The 15,939-nt window shown below is 45.7% G+C and overlaps 1 protein-coding gene across 1 annotated transcript in view; it reads left to right on the plus strand.

The window, feature by feature from the left end:
- The window catches only part of PREB (prolactin regulatory element binding), a 207,874-nt gene that overhangs the window by 79,204 nt on the left and 112,731 nt on the right, over positions 1 to 15,939 (plus strand). Inside the window, exon 4 of the mRNA XM_069605510.1 lies at positions 2,525 to 2,605. Coding sequence (XP_069461611.1) covers positions 2,525 to 2,605 — 81 coding nt within the window. The remainder of the gene's footprint in view (positions 1 to 2,524; positions 2,606 to 15,939) is intronic.

Here is a 15,939-nt window from a genome sequence, read left to right on the forward strand (position 1 = left end):
ATGTACATCATACTGAATTTTAATCCCCTGCTAATATGACATGGACTTTATGTCCCATTAACTATTTCTTCAATAGTTCTGCTATCTCCCCAAGGAATGAGCAGAACCCACTCTTCGCTGGGTTCCAGTAGGTATTTATAACCAAAATATGGAAATCACTTGATTTCTCAACAAGATGGACTTCTGTGGCTAGCAAACCATACTGTGAAGGAGTTCTGGCCAGAAACCAACCCAAAGAATTGTTTACAGCTATTAAAAAGACCACCAGGAGGGCGACCTATCATTCTGCAAATAGCCGGTTGAAAAAGTATTAAAGCCATCTACAAATGCATCTGCAAATACGTGTAGGATCATCCACGTAGTAAAATGATGGAATTGTTTTTAGCGAGTCACATAAATTGTTATTTGTCAAGAGGTTATCCTGTCCTCTGTTCCATGAAATATTTAACTCTGAAACAGTGCTTAAGACTGGAGAAATACTTTTGCAAGATGGGGGGAGATCTTGTTCATCCTTTCATGTTGTTCCATGCTGCCATGTGTGCTATCCTGTGATGATTGCCATGGAAGAAAGGCAATTGTCGTTATTTACAGGCTTGGAAGGCACTTCACCACAATGGTCCGTATACTCCCCTTGACGGCCACAAGCCTATCGCATAGACCTACATCATAAGACCATATTGTGGTCAACTTTGTATGATGTAGATGCACATCATTAAGGTGGAGAAACTCTGTGCTAAATTTTGTATCCAAGGTATTTGTTTAGTAGAGGAACCCTAATGTCTCTCTCTAACCTCATTTCAGCTCATAGAGCATATATTACCTTTGCTTGCAGCTAACGCTGAATGTTTTATATGGTAGTGACAAATATTTGTCTGGTACCAGGTGATTGTGTTTCAGTTAAGTTTGCAGTAACCTATGTGGCATGCGTTGGTATAACCTCAGAAGATCAAGTTTAAAGTTTGCATATTGGTTGTAAGACTTGCAATCACATTAGGGTTAACCACTTAGATGTAATCAGTATCGTCACAAATGGGAAATATGGAAGCACAGAATTTAAGCACATAAACTATCTCCTCACTAATCGACCTTGTACAAAAATGTCACTAATGGTTGGAGCTTCAGTTGACATTCCACAGTTAGGAAATATTATTTTTCATTGAAAATTCCTACTCCAAGTAAGAAACATTGCACCTTTGTTTCAGGATCGTTCTACACCCTGAATATCCCCCCTCTCCCCCCATTTATGTGCAAGCGCTGGAAAAAAACTCCTTTTATCTCCCCAAAGTTACACCCCATGTGTTTCCCCTTCCCCTCCATGCTCCTTCTATAACGACCCGCCCCCTTTATGCCTGCTAATCTTGTGTGATCTGCTCCCTGGTGTTTGATCCCCTTCTTGGACGCAGGGGCCAAATCCCCCCTCTCCACCCCCCCCAACCCCATCTTCCCTGCTCCTGATCGGTGACCCCTCTTTTTGTCTGCTCCCGTTATCTGTCACTCTTCTTTGTTCTCCTTTGTCCACTTCCCCTCTCTGATGCCTACATTTCAATGTCCCTACCCACACCTCATTCCCATCCATGCCTGCTCACACCCTGTAACCCCACTGTCTGCTCCTCTTATCTCGTCATTGTGTTCTCGCTCCTGCTTTAAGGAAATTCAGTTTGTTTATTGGGGGAATAAAATAATCTTTCCATTGTTTGGAAGGATGATCAAAATTCTCAAACAATAGAAGGCAACGTGGGTTATGCCTAGGTTCAGCAAATGGGGGGCCGCCTAGTTACCGATCAGCCCCCTGTGTTACTCAAACTCAATAAGTTAACATCTGCAATTAGGGGTATTGCAAGAACCACATGAATAAGCTCATCCTATTAAGAAAAGAGATTCTAGGGATTGAACCTAAGAAGGATTGGCCATCCAACGCCTGAAATGCCTTGGCCTGCACTGGACAAAAATACCAATTAAATGAAACTTACACCACACAGACCCGAACGTTGATAAGTCCACTAGGGTGCAGATATTGGAACCAAAATAAACATTATGTGCATTATTCACAGAAGTGTTTTATAATGGTGCAATGCCATAGGAAAACATTCTGTGAATCGGGTCCTATGTTTCGTTTTACAGTGCACCATGTTCAACTACTGTTCTCACTGCCACAGTTTGTGTAAACATGTTGGATCTTTGTAAACAACACTGAGTAAAGAACATCTGATCTTATTTGCTGCCACTGACATCATTTAAAGTAAATAACCCAGACCAGTAATGCAGACTTCTGACCTGTAACGTAGGACACAGACCTCCCAGCAAGCAGAGGCTTTTTTTTTGTTAAACTGTCACTTGTGAAACAACCTCAGCACTACACATGCATAGAGCATTCTGGAATAAAACTGGGTAGGGTGTATCTATTAAATAAATAGAAGATAACATTGTATGTGTATGAATAATCAGCAATACTCTGTGGTCATAGTGACTTTTAGATCAGGTTGTGTAATATTTACCATCGTCCCCTTGCTGTGTTTCATTTCAGTTTCCGAGCATGAAGAAGCTGCTTGACTTCAAAGCTCACGATGGAGAAATTGAAGATCTTGCAATAGACCCAGGAAATAAGGTACATCTATTTGAATATCTTCACATAGTCCACATTGCATCCTTTTTCTGATTGGCATACTGTACACCCACATGCTGGCAAAATACCAGTTTTCTTTGGGAGGCCGGGGGGGAGGGGAGGGATCTATTCTTTCTTTTAGGCATTCTGCACCAATAGATGACTTCACCTTAGACATCCTGTGACAAACCTCATACCAAGCTTGGATACACTACGAACTTGGTGGGAGTCTGTATTTTCTTTCTTCTGGAAAATCTCGACTATTCTACATCTCAAGAACTTTTCATATAGTTGAAAGGGTACTGTCTTGAAAATGTCTTTTTTTTTTAATGTCTTTTTGTTTCCTTGCCTGTGAAATGTTGCCCTATGTACGCCATTTTCTTTGTACCATGTTTTTCCCTAATTAAGTAGCACCTACTGTCATGGTAGAAGTGAGGCAGCCTTTTCCCCATCTTAAGGCATGCATGCAGTTGTGCATCGCTAAGCGCATCAAGCTGTAATCTTCACAGGACCGCATGAATAGTTGCATCATTTAAAGGTGTTCTTTATCAGTGTTTTTTGTTTGTTTTCAGGCCAGACATCCGAATACTTTAGAGGAGTTTGCATGTCCTTGGGCTTTACTTGTTTAGAAAAATTCAATCCATTTCTTTCCTGGCGCTTTGCAAATGTAGCAGTTGTTTTACAGAGTAGTATGAATGTGTTGTATGTATTAGAATGTGCACCAACACATAAACATGTGCACTAAGTTGCATTTGGTCAAGTGTTCATATTGAGTGAATGATATTAATGGTCGGTCTTACAGCTGAGCTTGATGGAGTTGGTGCATTAGTCTACTGAGAGCTGCATGTTCTGTTGGTCATAGTGTAATCATCACACATAGCTTAGAGGGCAATCCATATTGTGAAATATTCCAGCAGCAGAAGTTGAACAGTGTACAAATTGGTTTAGCTAAATTCGTTCCTGGCACATCTTTTTCTTTAATTTTCTAACATGAAACTACTCTTAACGGTGGTCGTTAATCAAGTCTTATATGTGGAAATGTTGCAATATTTCTGGAATATATTTGTAGGGATTATGACGAATCCCCAGAGGCTTTCACTTTTCCTCTAGGGGAAGCCCCTTCCTGGGAGTGCCAGGGAGGTGAGCCCGCTACCTGACAGTCCCCCTGGACCTTAAAAAAAATGAATAGTGATGGAAAGAAAGCACAGCAGTGTTCCAGAGCACTGGTGGAAAATGTGATGCACTACCTTATAGGTCCTTTCCATGTTCGCTCATGGAGCTTCTAATCTTCGAGCCTGGTTACTACATGTAGTTTGCAGGCAACTTGAAATTTTCAATTTTTCGGTAGCTAAATAGTGGGGCCTGCCAAACCTCAATGACTTATTAATAAGGCATAACATTTTGGGAAAAGGGGCTTCTAATATTGGTGATGAAGGGTCACATTTTCCTTTAACCGTTGTTGGGGCGAATTCTCAGAAATGTGCTAATTCCTCTCTAGCTTAGAGACCCCAAGCAACTTTGCTGGATTTCAGGACTTTTAATTTTTAACCTGGGGAGAGTGAGACCCTTTTTCCCACCCTCATGTATTTTGAATGTGATCTGAACTCTGTTTCTTTATGTATGAAGTGCAGTGACACAAGGATGTATTTCAGATTTCCCAAAGGTTTAAATACCTTCTCTCGGATAATTAGATTAAGTAGTTTGTGATAGGTCTCCAGATCACCCGGGACATCTTGCTACCAACATTATAAACATAACCCCTTGTAGGGAGTTTCATTCAAATTAATTTCACATGTGAGGTCATCAATGACATTTGTGATGTCATCTTTGATGTCTTGGGTGTTAGTCTTAGCAGTGCACAGTGGTGGCGCAAGTTATGGTTGCTTTTCGGTTTTACTTGTAACGTAACACCATTTTTCATTGAATTTCATAGGTTTCTATTAGTGCAACTTAACCATAACGTCCCTTTAACAAATATATAAATATATATATATGTATACACACCTCCACACACACACACACTTCCAGTGATCCATGTGAGAAGTCACAGGAAACATAGGAGTTATACTCCAATCCACAGAAACCAATAATTAAGTTCTCATATCCAGAGCCACCAATTCACAAAAAAAAGGCATTTATTAATAAAATGTCCATGCCCAGACACAGGGTCTACACTCCACCCCATCAGCCATCCAAAATTAAGGCTGCACCCAATGCAGAAAACTTCCAGACCAAGGGCAATTCCTCATAATATCCAGTTTAATCATTTTTCACCATTAGAAATAAAGACAAGAGAACCACAGAACTAATTATATATATTTATTTTATCCCCGTTGGGTCAGCTGGGAAACAGGGGCTACACAAGGATTCTTTATTGTGTTTACGAACTGTTTTTGCCATTACTGGAGAACTCTGAATCAATTATTAAAGCAGAAGTCCCTCTTGATAGGCATCCCAAAAAGGTTAATCATGGGTGTTAGGCAAGATTGTATGCAGTACCCTTTGGGTGCACTACAACAACCCTGACCACCTGGCAATAGGAACCCAACCTTTGGTCTAAGTTTGTACTACACAGGTTGGTAGCGTGTTGAGCAGCCAGGCTTATCTCAGAGGGGTCAATGTGAGCTGTAGGGGAGTTAGACAGAGATTCACAGTGATAAGTAGTCAAATAAACTCTTACACACAAGGTTTCTTGATTAAACAATTATTAATTGAACAGTCAGTTTGAGTAAGCCTTCTTCAGAAGGGGCAATATACTACTAACACACAAAAACACTCCAAAATACACACCTAGAGTTTCCCTAAATCAGCAAATACCCATTTGGGATGGCACACAGACACTTTCTACACCCTCACGTGACTTCAATATCTAGGGCAATGTGGACATTAATATATCACTGTTGAATTTAGAGCAATACTTGGGAGTATGTCAAAGAAAAAGATTATTAGAATAAAAACAAGAGATCTGACAAATATTCTGAAGCAGGTAAGTACTTTTGGTAACCCTCAATGCAAAGTAAGTTAACCCCTTCCTGGAAGGATGGCTAAACACAGAGTCCGAGGAAAGAAGTTATTCAGGGAGCCAGGCCAGACCAAAGTCAATTGGACAAAAGTCCAGGTGAGCTGAAGCACTTCTTGCAGGTAGGTAAAAGTCTTGCACAATGTTTTAGAAGTCTTTGTAGAATAAGAAGAAATCAAAGTAGGGCCACAAGTTGACTAGGCTTGTGAGGTAAAGAAGCTGTTAGCAACTCTACAGAAGCAACCAAGACAAGCCTCCACTGAGAACAAGTGAGGTTACACAGCAAGAGGTAAGTTCTCTTAGATTTTACAGTACCTTCGGTTAGAAGAAAAACGGTTCCAGCTGGCTTCTGTTCCTGTTCCGCTCTGCAGATCCGGTGTTCCTTGGCCTCGGTCATGACAGGACAAGAGGAAGGACGCCTGGAGGACTCCTGCACTGCAAAGGGACGGTCGGCGACCGAAAAGGACCAACTTTTATTCAGTGGCTCTTCGCAGTTACAGCTCCTCGCGTCTCGGCAAACAGCACCACTGCGGACTCTTGGCTGTTGAGATGGGCTTTTCTTGCATCTGGGGTCCAGTAATCTGTTGAGGTAGCTCGGGCTCGGTCAGTCCTGCTTGCAGCTCATGGCCAACTTAAAAGCAACGCACACAATCTGGCGTTCCTCTCCCTGGCTCTTCGGTTCCAGCAGCAACTGCAGTGGAAATACAACCAGCTTTGAGAGGATGTCCAGGTGGCTTACTTTGGAGTTAATTGGTCCCACCAACTAAAGGGGAGAAGTCGTCCTTACAGGGCTTCTGTAGTCTAAATGAATTCGGAGCTTCAGCACAGCAGCAAGGCTTCACCAGGCAAACAAACCGTCCCGGAGTTGCAGCAGGCGTCTCTTCCAAGTTCTTCTTCGGATTCCTGCGTCCAGTGGTCGACTCTGCCTTCCAAGCCAAAAAGCCTCGCCTTTTATGCAGGTTTCTCCCATTCATTCCAGCCCAGCTGTCAGTCACCCAGTCGGCCAATCACCTAAGAGTGTATTTCTGTCTCCTAGGAGACAGCGCACAGGAGTTCCGGGCACCTTGCTCGCTTCCTGCCCCCGCCAGACACCCTGGAGCCAGAGGCGGGCTTCACTTGTGAATCCCGACAAAGACAAAATAAATAAAGGGACCAAACCTGGTTTGGTGCGCATAGTAAATCTCAAGAAGGACCTTTACACAAAGAAATGGGGGGGGGGGGGAAAGAAGACCGGGCCATTTTGACAAAAATGGCACCCTTGGGTGCTTTACTGCAGCTGCAAACGCAGCCCACGGTAAAAGCTAACCACAGTAGTTAAAAGTAAACCACTGCCACTAGCCATTCAGCGAGGAAAGGGTAACATCAAATTGTTACATGAGAAACTAGACAAAGGGGATACTAAGTAACCCCTCCAGCACCCTATTTTAAGATAGTGTGTGCTCGGTCTAGAAGGTTACAAATGTAAGTAAAGTCAATTTCACTTGTGTTTTTGGATAGTACAATAATGAATGCTACCATATCAGAGTTTTGAGTAATGTTATACGTGTAATAACTAGCTAACAATTCAAGACGTACTGCACACTTGTGCTAGTACCAACAATACATATGAACACCCACAATGCATACAAACCAGAGGCACATACAGGGAAACTAAAGTAAGGTCTTTAAGGCTGGCAACCTTCTTCATCTTGCCACTCTCAACTCTCGCTCTGCTGTCAAACACTCCTCTGACATCTGCCACCTCCTTGAAGAACTGGACCTTGATGTCCTTGGTCTTACGGAGACATGGTTCACGGCCAGCTTTGTCACAAGCTTTGACACTCTACTCCCTGAGGGCTACACGATCCTCTCCGTCCCCAGATTCACTCGACCTGGAGGGAGCGTAGCCCTGATCTTTCCTGAATGGATTCCTGCCACTATCATCCCGATTCAGATGTTCTCTTTTGAATGCCTTGTCTGCAGGCTCTCAATCTCTCCCAGCCACTCTTACTGTTGCTACTCTCTACCGGACCCCCGGGCAAATCACCTCTTTTCTCTCTGATTGGGCTGACCTCTCCTCCTCCCTCCTGGCCTCAACCACTCAACTCCTCCTCCTTGGTGATCTCAACAGTCACCTCGATTCTCCTTGTCCCTCATCGCTGCTCTTTCGCAACCTCTGCCATTCCCTCTCCCTCTCTATCCTCCCCTCTGGCCCGACGCACTCTGCAGGACGCACACTTGATGTCTTGCTCTCCCCTGGCCTCTCCCTCTCTATCCCTCTGACCACTCCTCTCTCCTGGAGTGACTACTGCCTTCTCTCCTCCCATCTCGCTCTCTCTTCCACCCCAAGCCAACCCCACCCCAACACTGCTGCTTACTTTCTTGGACATCCGACCTATGAAGCGTGTGTCAGCTGAGGCTTTCTCCCCCCCCCCCCCCCCCTCCTCCTCCTCCTCCTCCTCCTCCTCCTCTTCCTCCTCCTCCTCCTCTGGCTGACTCGCACCCTGACACAGCTCTGTCCCTGCTCTACTCCTCTATCTCTGCTACTCTTAATGCTCTTGCCCCTGTCATGAGGATCCGCTTGAAGCCCAAAGCCAAGTGTAATTCCTGGTATGACACTGACCTAGCTACACTTAAACGGTAGGGCGGATGAGAGGAAACGGAGGGCTTCTTGTTCATCCTCTGACAAACTGGCCTGTCGCCTGCTCCAAAGGCAATACCGATTCTCTATCTGCACTAAGAAGAGAGCCCACCTTCAACCCTGTGTCTCTGCGGCATCTAACATCTCTATTGAACCCTTTAAAATCTGCAAGGAGCTTGCCAACCCTGCGGCAGTCTCCACCCCTCTTCTTACCTCCAAGGCTCTCTGCAATGCCCTTGCCTCGCACTTTGAAAACCCATGACATTCTGTCCACCCTCTCCTCCCCTTCCCCCCCATTCCCTCTGTCTGTGCTTGCAGACCTCCCTTTAACCACCCCCCACCGCCCTTCTATTGCTTTCCTATTTTCTCCACTGACGAGGTCGCTAGAGAAGTACGATCTATGAAAACCTCGTCAAAACAGGTTCATCCCTGTTCCTCTAAAACCATCAAGGACCACATTGACACCCTCGCTCCAGCCCTTGCCGATTTTTGCAACCACTCCTTTTCCTCAGGATCGTTCCCCTCCTCTCTGAAGCACTCCCTTGTGCATCCTCTTCTCAAGAAACCCACTGCTGATCCTTCCTGTCCGGCTAACTATCGCCCAATTTCCATTACCCCCTTTCTGGGCAAACTCCTGGAAAAGCTGGCCATCTCTCAGCTTAACCTTCATTCAGACTCTGTTGGCTGTCTCCATGACCACCAGTCTGGCTTCAGAGCGGCCAGAAGCACAGAAACTGCTCTCCTGAATATCCGTGAAGATCCGCTCTCCAACCTGGATTCCGACATTCCCTCTGTCCTCATCCTTCTTGATCTTTCTTCTGCCTTCGACATGGTCAACCACACCATCCTGCTCAACGTCTCCATGATAACCTGGGCATCACTGATCAGGCACTGGCCTAGCTGACCTCTTTCCTCTGACCGACCCTCCCAGGTCCAACTGGGGTCCTTCCTATCATCTATCTTCCTCTCTACCTGTGGGGTTCCCCAGGGGTCTAACCTCTCACCCTGGCTCTTCAACCAATACCTGGCAACTCTCGCCCACTGCATTGCCATTTTCTGCTCAAATTTTCAGTGCTACGCTGATGACACTCTACTCATTTTCCGGCTGCCCTCGGCCACTTCCTCTCCCTCTCTCATCTCTGACTGCCTTACTGCCATCCAAGATTGGTGTGCCGCCAATAATCTTTGACTGAATGCCAGCAAGATGGAGATCCTCATCGGCGCACCATCTTCATCCTTCTCCCTCAACCCTCTGGCTGGCCTCCCTTGGCCCTCTCCTACCCCTACCGGCGAGGCTAAGAACCTTGGGGTCATCTTTGACTCCACACTTTCCTTCTCCACCCATATCTCTGAGGTCTCTAAAACGTCAAACTTCCTACTGCACCTCCTCAGAGGTACTCTGCCTTTCCTCTCCTTCCCTCAGAAGCTCACTGTCTCCCAAGCTCTGGTTCTCTCTAGGGTGGACTATTGTAACAGCCTCCTTCTAAATCTACCTGCCTCTACTTTCCGCCCTCCTGCAACTTATCCAGAACAGGACTGCGAGACTTGTCCTTGGCCTCAAGCCCTGGGATCGTATCTCTCCAGCCCTGAAATCCCTCCATTGGCTCCGAGTGGATGCAAGGATTACATTCAAAACAGTCTGCATTGTCCACAAGGCTTTCTGGGGCCTGGGTCCAAAATACCTTCAGCTATCCCTCCGCAAATACCTCCCCTCTTGAGCTCTCCGCTCCTCTACCTCAACTCCCTCCGGGTCAATCGTTTTTCAAATAAACGAGCTGGGGGTAGATCTCTATCTTCGGCTGGGGCCTCTCTTTGGAACAGCCTCCCTGCCAATCTAAAACCTGAGAAACATTATCCGGAAGAACCGCAAGACCTTCTTCTTTGCTTCCTCCTTCGCTCCCCCTCTTCCCCTGCTGATCTGCTCTCTCTTGGTACTGTGCACCTGGCCACCCTCTGTCCTCTGGACCCAGGTACCTGCTCACCCTGCCACCCTCCTGCACTGCCTCCCGGCCACTCCTTGCACTGGGGACTGTATCTTTACCCTTACAGCCCCCCCCCCAACCCTCATTGTTCTTCTTTTTCTGCTCTTATCAGACTTACCCAGTCTGCTGCCTTAAACAGAGCACTTGCCATTTGCTGGCTGCACTACCACTGTTTATTGCCCCCATTTTCTATTTATTTTTTATCATCTGCTCTCCTCTGCTCCGCACTTTCCACTCTCCCCATCTATACACTTTTTCCCTTTTTCCATTCCCATGCCTCGTAAGATCGTTGTTGTGTTGTTCTCCCCTGTTCACCTCCCTTGCTTAGTCGCACTCAAACTCTTGTGTATGGGCGCGATACAAATAAAATATCATATCATATAAGGAAGAAAGAAACTGCAACATCAGAAAATGTTAACATTAAAGTTTGTCTTCATGTATACAAATGAATTGGTTGTTTGAGGCCTGCTTATTGCCCCATGTATGTGCACCATGAGCTGAGACCAAACCCGAAGGTAAGTACTTTAAGAACATATGATCAGGTTAAAGTCTCGATATATAGCACCTTTTCAATTTTAATATCTGACTTCGGTGAACAAAACCACCTGCCCTAGGTATGTCAGTGAACAAAAACAAGTTGCCCAGATATGTGATGTCATCAATGACATTTGTGATTTCATCTTTGATGCCGTGGGTGTTAGTCGTAGCGGTGCACACTGATGGCGCGAGTTATGGTTGCTTAACCTACCATAAAAGAGGTTTTTTGGTTTCACTTGTAACCATTACGTCCCTTTAACAACGTTTTTCCACAAATGTCATGGTTTTTTACAAGTGCATGCTAATTTCCTACAATTTACTAATATCATACTTACCCCAATATAGAAACATTTGTGTCCAATTTACAAAGTTTCACCATAAAACTCTGCCATGTGCCACCTTCTAGCATAATTTTTAACACTTCTATGATCTTTTTGCTACTTTTTCCACTGTTTTTGCGTCTGACTACATTTGACGTCATTGCGGACCTTCCTGACAGTGCCAGGTGACCATGCGCTTGCGCACGGCATGATGACGTGTCTTTGCACGCTCATAATTTACCGTTGCACAGCTACTACACCTATTCATACTACTCCATTAACAATCTAGTACAAAGCACATACTTGGAAGAATATTATCAAAATAGCTGTTTATCTTAACAATTGCATCAGCTATTGCCATCCCTCCTCCCCAAGAGCCACCACCAGCTGGAGGACCTACACAACAAAAAAAGTGCACTATTTACCAAGACAATGAAGAAGACCAAGAAGATGAGGTAGAGGAAGTGCCTACCTCTAGCACCCAGAGAGAATCATGGGTGTGGCAGTTCTTTACCACTGTTGGGAATGTACCAAAGGCTGAAGCTACCAGAGTGAAATGCACTCGGTCGCAAACTACCTGGACAGTAATCCTACGGGACCATCTCCATGCGCCACCACACCAAATCCAACCACCACAATGCTCTCAGAAAGGTTGTTACTTTCTTAGCAAGTAGTAGGCTGTGTTCCTCCATCTCATCTTGCTCAACCAATACTGTAACAACACAGCCTACTTCTGTGAGACACAAAATCCCACCAGATACCTTACAAGCAATAAAAGAGGCTGTTGATCCATGTCTTTCGAAGGCAACAGACCTCTGTATATACTGCAACACACCACTCTGCAGGGGGAAGCAATTTCGAAGTGCTTTTGAAGCTGTCATCAAGGAGCATGAGAAACACTGCCCCCTACCTTGGAAGTATACACTCGCAACAGCTTCCCCTGTCCACCTGCCCCTCCATATTAGTGCTTAGCGCCATTTCCCTCCCCACCTTATGTTCTAACCTCTCCTGCAAAAGAAATTCATAAAAAGCAACAAAGGAAAGGTTCCTTTAGGAACCACCTTTCACAGTTAAAAAAATAGAACAAAAAAACAAAAAATCTTGGACTCCAGTTACTTTACATTTCTCAGTAAAGTACAATAACTGAATAAGATTTTCCAACATTTCCATTAGCATTTTGTGTTATCCTAATGGGAATAATGTGGCGTTCATCCCCCGTTCCAGGGACCGAACCGGGATAATGGCCCGGCAGCCCAAGTTATCGGCCCAAGCGAAGCGGGGGCCGATAGCGAGGGCTCTTGACCGTTATCCCCTGTTCCAGCCCATGCTAAGGGGTATGAAGTCCATTAGCACCCTGGGTTCCCCAAGCAGTAGCCCGGGGTGCTAAAGAAAAGGACTTTTCTTCCTACACCGGGACACCTGTGGCGTCCCGCTGTAGGAAGGAAAATCCTTTTCCAAGAGGGCCACCATAGAAAGGGAAGGCAGGGCTCCGTACAGAGCTCTTCCCTTTCCATGGCAGCCTGCAGAATGCGAAGAGAGAACCCTATGACCATATTACTACGAGCACATATATTTTTTTTTCCCCCGCATTTCAGACCTATCCATCCCACTTTCTAATAACTTTACTACAAAGTCGGTCCCAGGTGGACATGGCCACTTTAACCCCATTTGTCATCCCTCGTGGTCATGGGCAGTAGCTAGATTGTCTGGGTCATGAGCTTATGCCATGACCCGGAAAATCTTGCCACTGTCCATGGCCACAGGCTATACCTAAGCCACCAAAGGTATATCACTGTTTTTTGTACCTACATTATGACACTTGTCAAAAAATAAAACACAGCACATTTTCAAAATCATGCTTTAAGGTCCTTGCCAATGCTCCTTACACAAGTTAGCTGGAAATCCGCCCAGTGTCAAAATGTATGTACATACAATAGTCATGTAACTTGGACCCCACTTGACAAAATCCATTCAGACTTTACACAAACATTCAAGGTTGGGTCTATGTTCTTTCTGAAAACGTTTGACTACATTTGTCAAACGGCAACAAAGTTATAAGCCATCTACACATTTTGAGACCCCCTTTTTAATTTAGCCCCCTCTTGACAAAATCTCACTGAACCTTGCAAAAACACATATCTAGATCTATACACAAATGTTTGCAAAAAGATTAGATGTGTCAACTGCCACCACATTTATAAGCCTTTGCAATGGTTTGGGATCCCCCAAACCCCTCTAGTTTTGTTCCCTCTTGACAAAACGGCTCCACACTTTCCAAAACCATTCAGAATCCGGTGTAGAATAAAACTCAAGAACAATGTTATGTTTTTTAATAGGTTTTTACTGCGATGTTCGGGGACACCAGCGGCTGTCTGCGAATCCGACATGGCAGGTGTTTCCAAATATCTGTCGCTCCTCATGCTTTTCACCATACAATCAATGGGCGTTTCTGATGTCGCCCTCTAGGTCAATCGGATGCCCGTCTGCTGACCCAACCCAATTATCACAAATTTTTCTTTTAACCTACTTTTGGGCTGTTATTTACACCAAATTTACAAAAGCACGCTTTCGGGACCAAGCGGGCACTCCTGCTGCAAATTTATTGAAAATCCGTTCAGTGGTTTTGGCTGTAGACGGGAGCACCATTATTTTGGGACCCCCGTCACTATAATTTTGCCCTCCCTTGATGAAACCTCACTAAACCTTGCAGGATCATTCTGACGGGGCCATACACTTTTTTTTGCAATGTTCGGTAAGGATTCGTCCAGGGGGGCCAGTTATTATCCACCCAAAACGTGCTCTTCCGATGGGTTGAGCATCTTAACCATAACTACAGGGCTGCTACCAAAAACCCTGTAATATATTCTAAAATATTACACCCTGCTGTTGTGGCTCAGAACTGGAGGTGAACTTCCAGAACTGGCTTCTAGATATTTTTCTGAGGCTTGTGGAATCTGCTTAGATCACATTCTGTGCATAGGCCAACATCTAGTGGAAGCTGCAGAGTATTACAGTTGTTGAAACTCGAAAAGGGACATCGACAGGGCGTGCCAGTAATACTATCCCTAGTGACGTCCACTGTACCCATGATCCCTCACGCGTGTAGGTCCCTCAGATTGTTTTTTTTTCCGCCATACTAGTCGGACGCATGTGTGCGGAGTTCCTTTCGGCGTAAAGCCTTTATCTACTTTCAATTACGTTAGATTTCTTCCTATCCTTTGTCCACCGAACGCAGAAGGACAACGCAGGTGAGGATCTGAGAGACTTCCGTCAGGGACTGCCGTCACAGCCCCTTGGCCTTGAAAGGCCACGCCGGGCCTCGGCCCAGTCAGTAGGGAGAGTGGGGGGCGGTCATATAGATTATATTCCCCTTTTCCTACATATTATCCTCCCTGCTGCCATACCTTGACCATAAGGAGAGTACTCCATTTAAATTCTGCCCCAAATGTAACAGAGTTCCCTTGGGTAGATAAACATTTAACTTGTAATCTGTGTCTCCCTCGAGACCATATCGAGGCATCTTGTCAGGCCTGAAGGCTCTTCAAGCCTAAAACAAAACCCTGAAGGACTGCTCCACGAAGCGCTGGGCCCACTACGCCAGGCAGCTTGATGCCATAAACATAGGTGGTGCTTTCAGCGATGGCAGCAACGCCAACAAATCTTACGTTGAGGGCAACGCGGCAGCTTCAGCTACCCAGGTGCAGGCCCCCGACCCCGTAGGACAGGCCGGCGGCCATGTTATGGGGACCACACCCGGCAGTAAGAGCCCATGTACACCCACCACCAAACACGTTAACCCCAGCTGGGACTCGACACGCGTATCCGGCAACGGTCGACACCTAGGGAGTGGTTCACCGAATCCCTGTCCTCTGGGTGTTCCTGCTCATGTTCACCTCACGACAGGGCCTAGCCGCCCTCGGACGGAAAAGGTGTCGCCCATCAAACTACAGTCTGGACCCGGACGTCTGACGACGATGCCGTGTCCCAACCCACTTCTGAGACTAGACAATCCGCGTCTAATCCCACATCCGAAATTCGACGCTCTGCGTCAGATCCCACCTCTGAAAGTCGACACACTGCGTCGGACCAGGCGGAAGGCCCCAATAAGTCTGGAAAGACCACTTTTGGCCATGGGGGTGGGGGTAAACACCATAAAAATTCTTCTTTTATGTATGTTTGACTTACTTGCACTGCTCCTGTACTTTAATGTTCTTGTACTTAATGCTACTGTAATGACTTCCTTTGCTGTAACTACTGTTTGAAGATATGCGCCCGGTTGCCTCCGGGCCTGGTTGCGCTATACAAATAAAATAAATACAAATAAAGATCCCCACACTCCTAAGGAGAAGCATGGGAATGACGGGGCTGCAAAAAGATCTAAAGAACCTCAGCCTGCCCCTAAAACCAGGGTTACACCTCCCACAGATGTGGACATGGGCCTCACCCCTCAAACTGTTACTATACTAAGCTCCAAGGTATGGAGCTCTGCAGATATAGACAGAGTAATGAAGAGGTTGACCTTTATGGCCAACTTTTATGAAAAAGATCAAAATCATTCTCAAAGTTATAGGAAGACCCCTCCCACCTCAGCTCCATCTGGTTCCATAGCCACACCTTTCTCCTCAACCCCCTCCTAAGAGGTCTCGCACTGAGACCCCCTTTCAGGGCTTAGTCATAGACCCCTTTGTTGTGGTTCCTTATGACCCGCTTCTGACCATGAAGATGAGGACCAGGATGCAGACCCTTATTACGGGGATGATGTGGAACAGGAGGCTGAAGATGAGGCTGACTCTTACACCTTAGACTCCCCACTTCCTAAGGACCCTCCTGTAAATGATTCTCCAGTCGATAACCAACCC

Source organism: Ambystoma mexicanum, chromosome 4p (assembly GCF_040938575.1).
Source record: "Ambystoma mexicanum isolate Mex_15411 chromosome 4p, UKY_AmexF1_1, whole genome shotgun sequence".
In the NCBI taxonomy this organism is placed as follows: Eukaryota; Metazoa; Chordata; class Amphibia; order Caudata; family Ambystomatidae; genus Ambystoma; species Ambystoma mexicanum.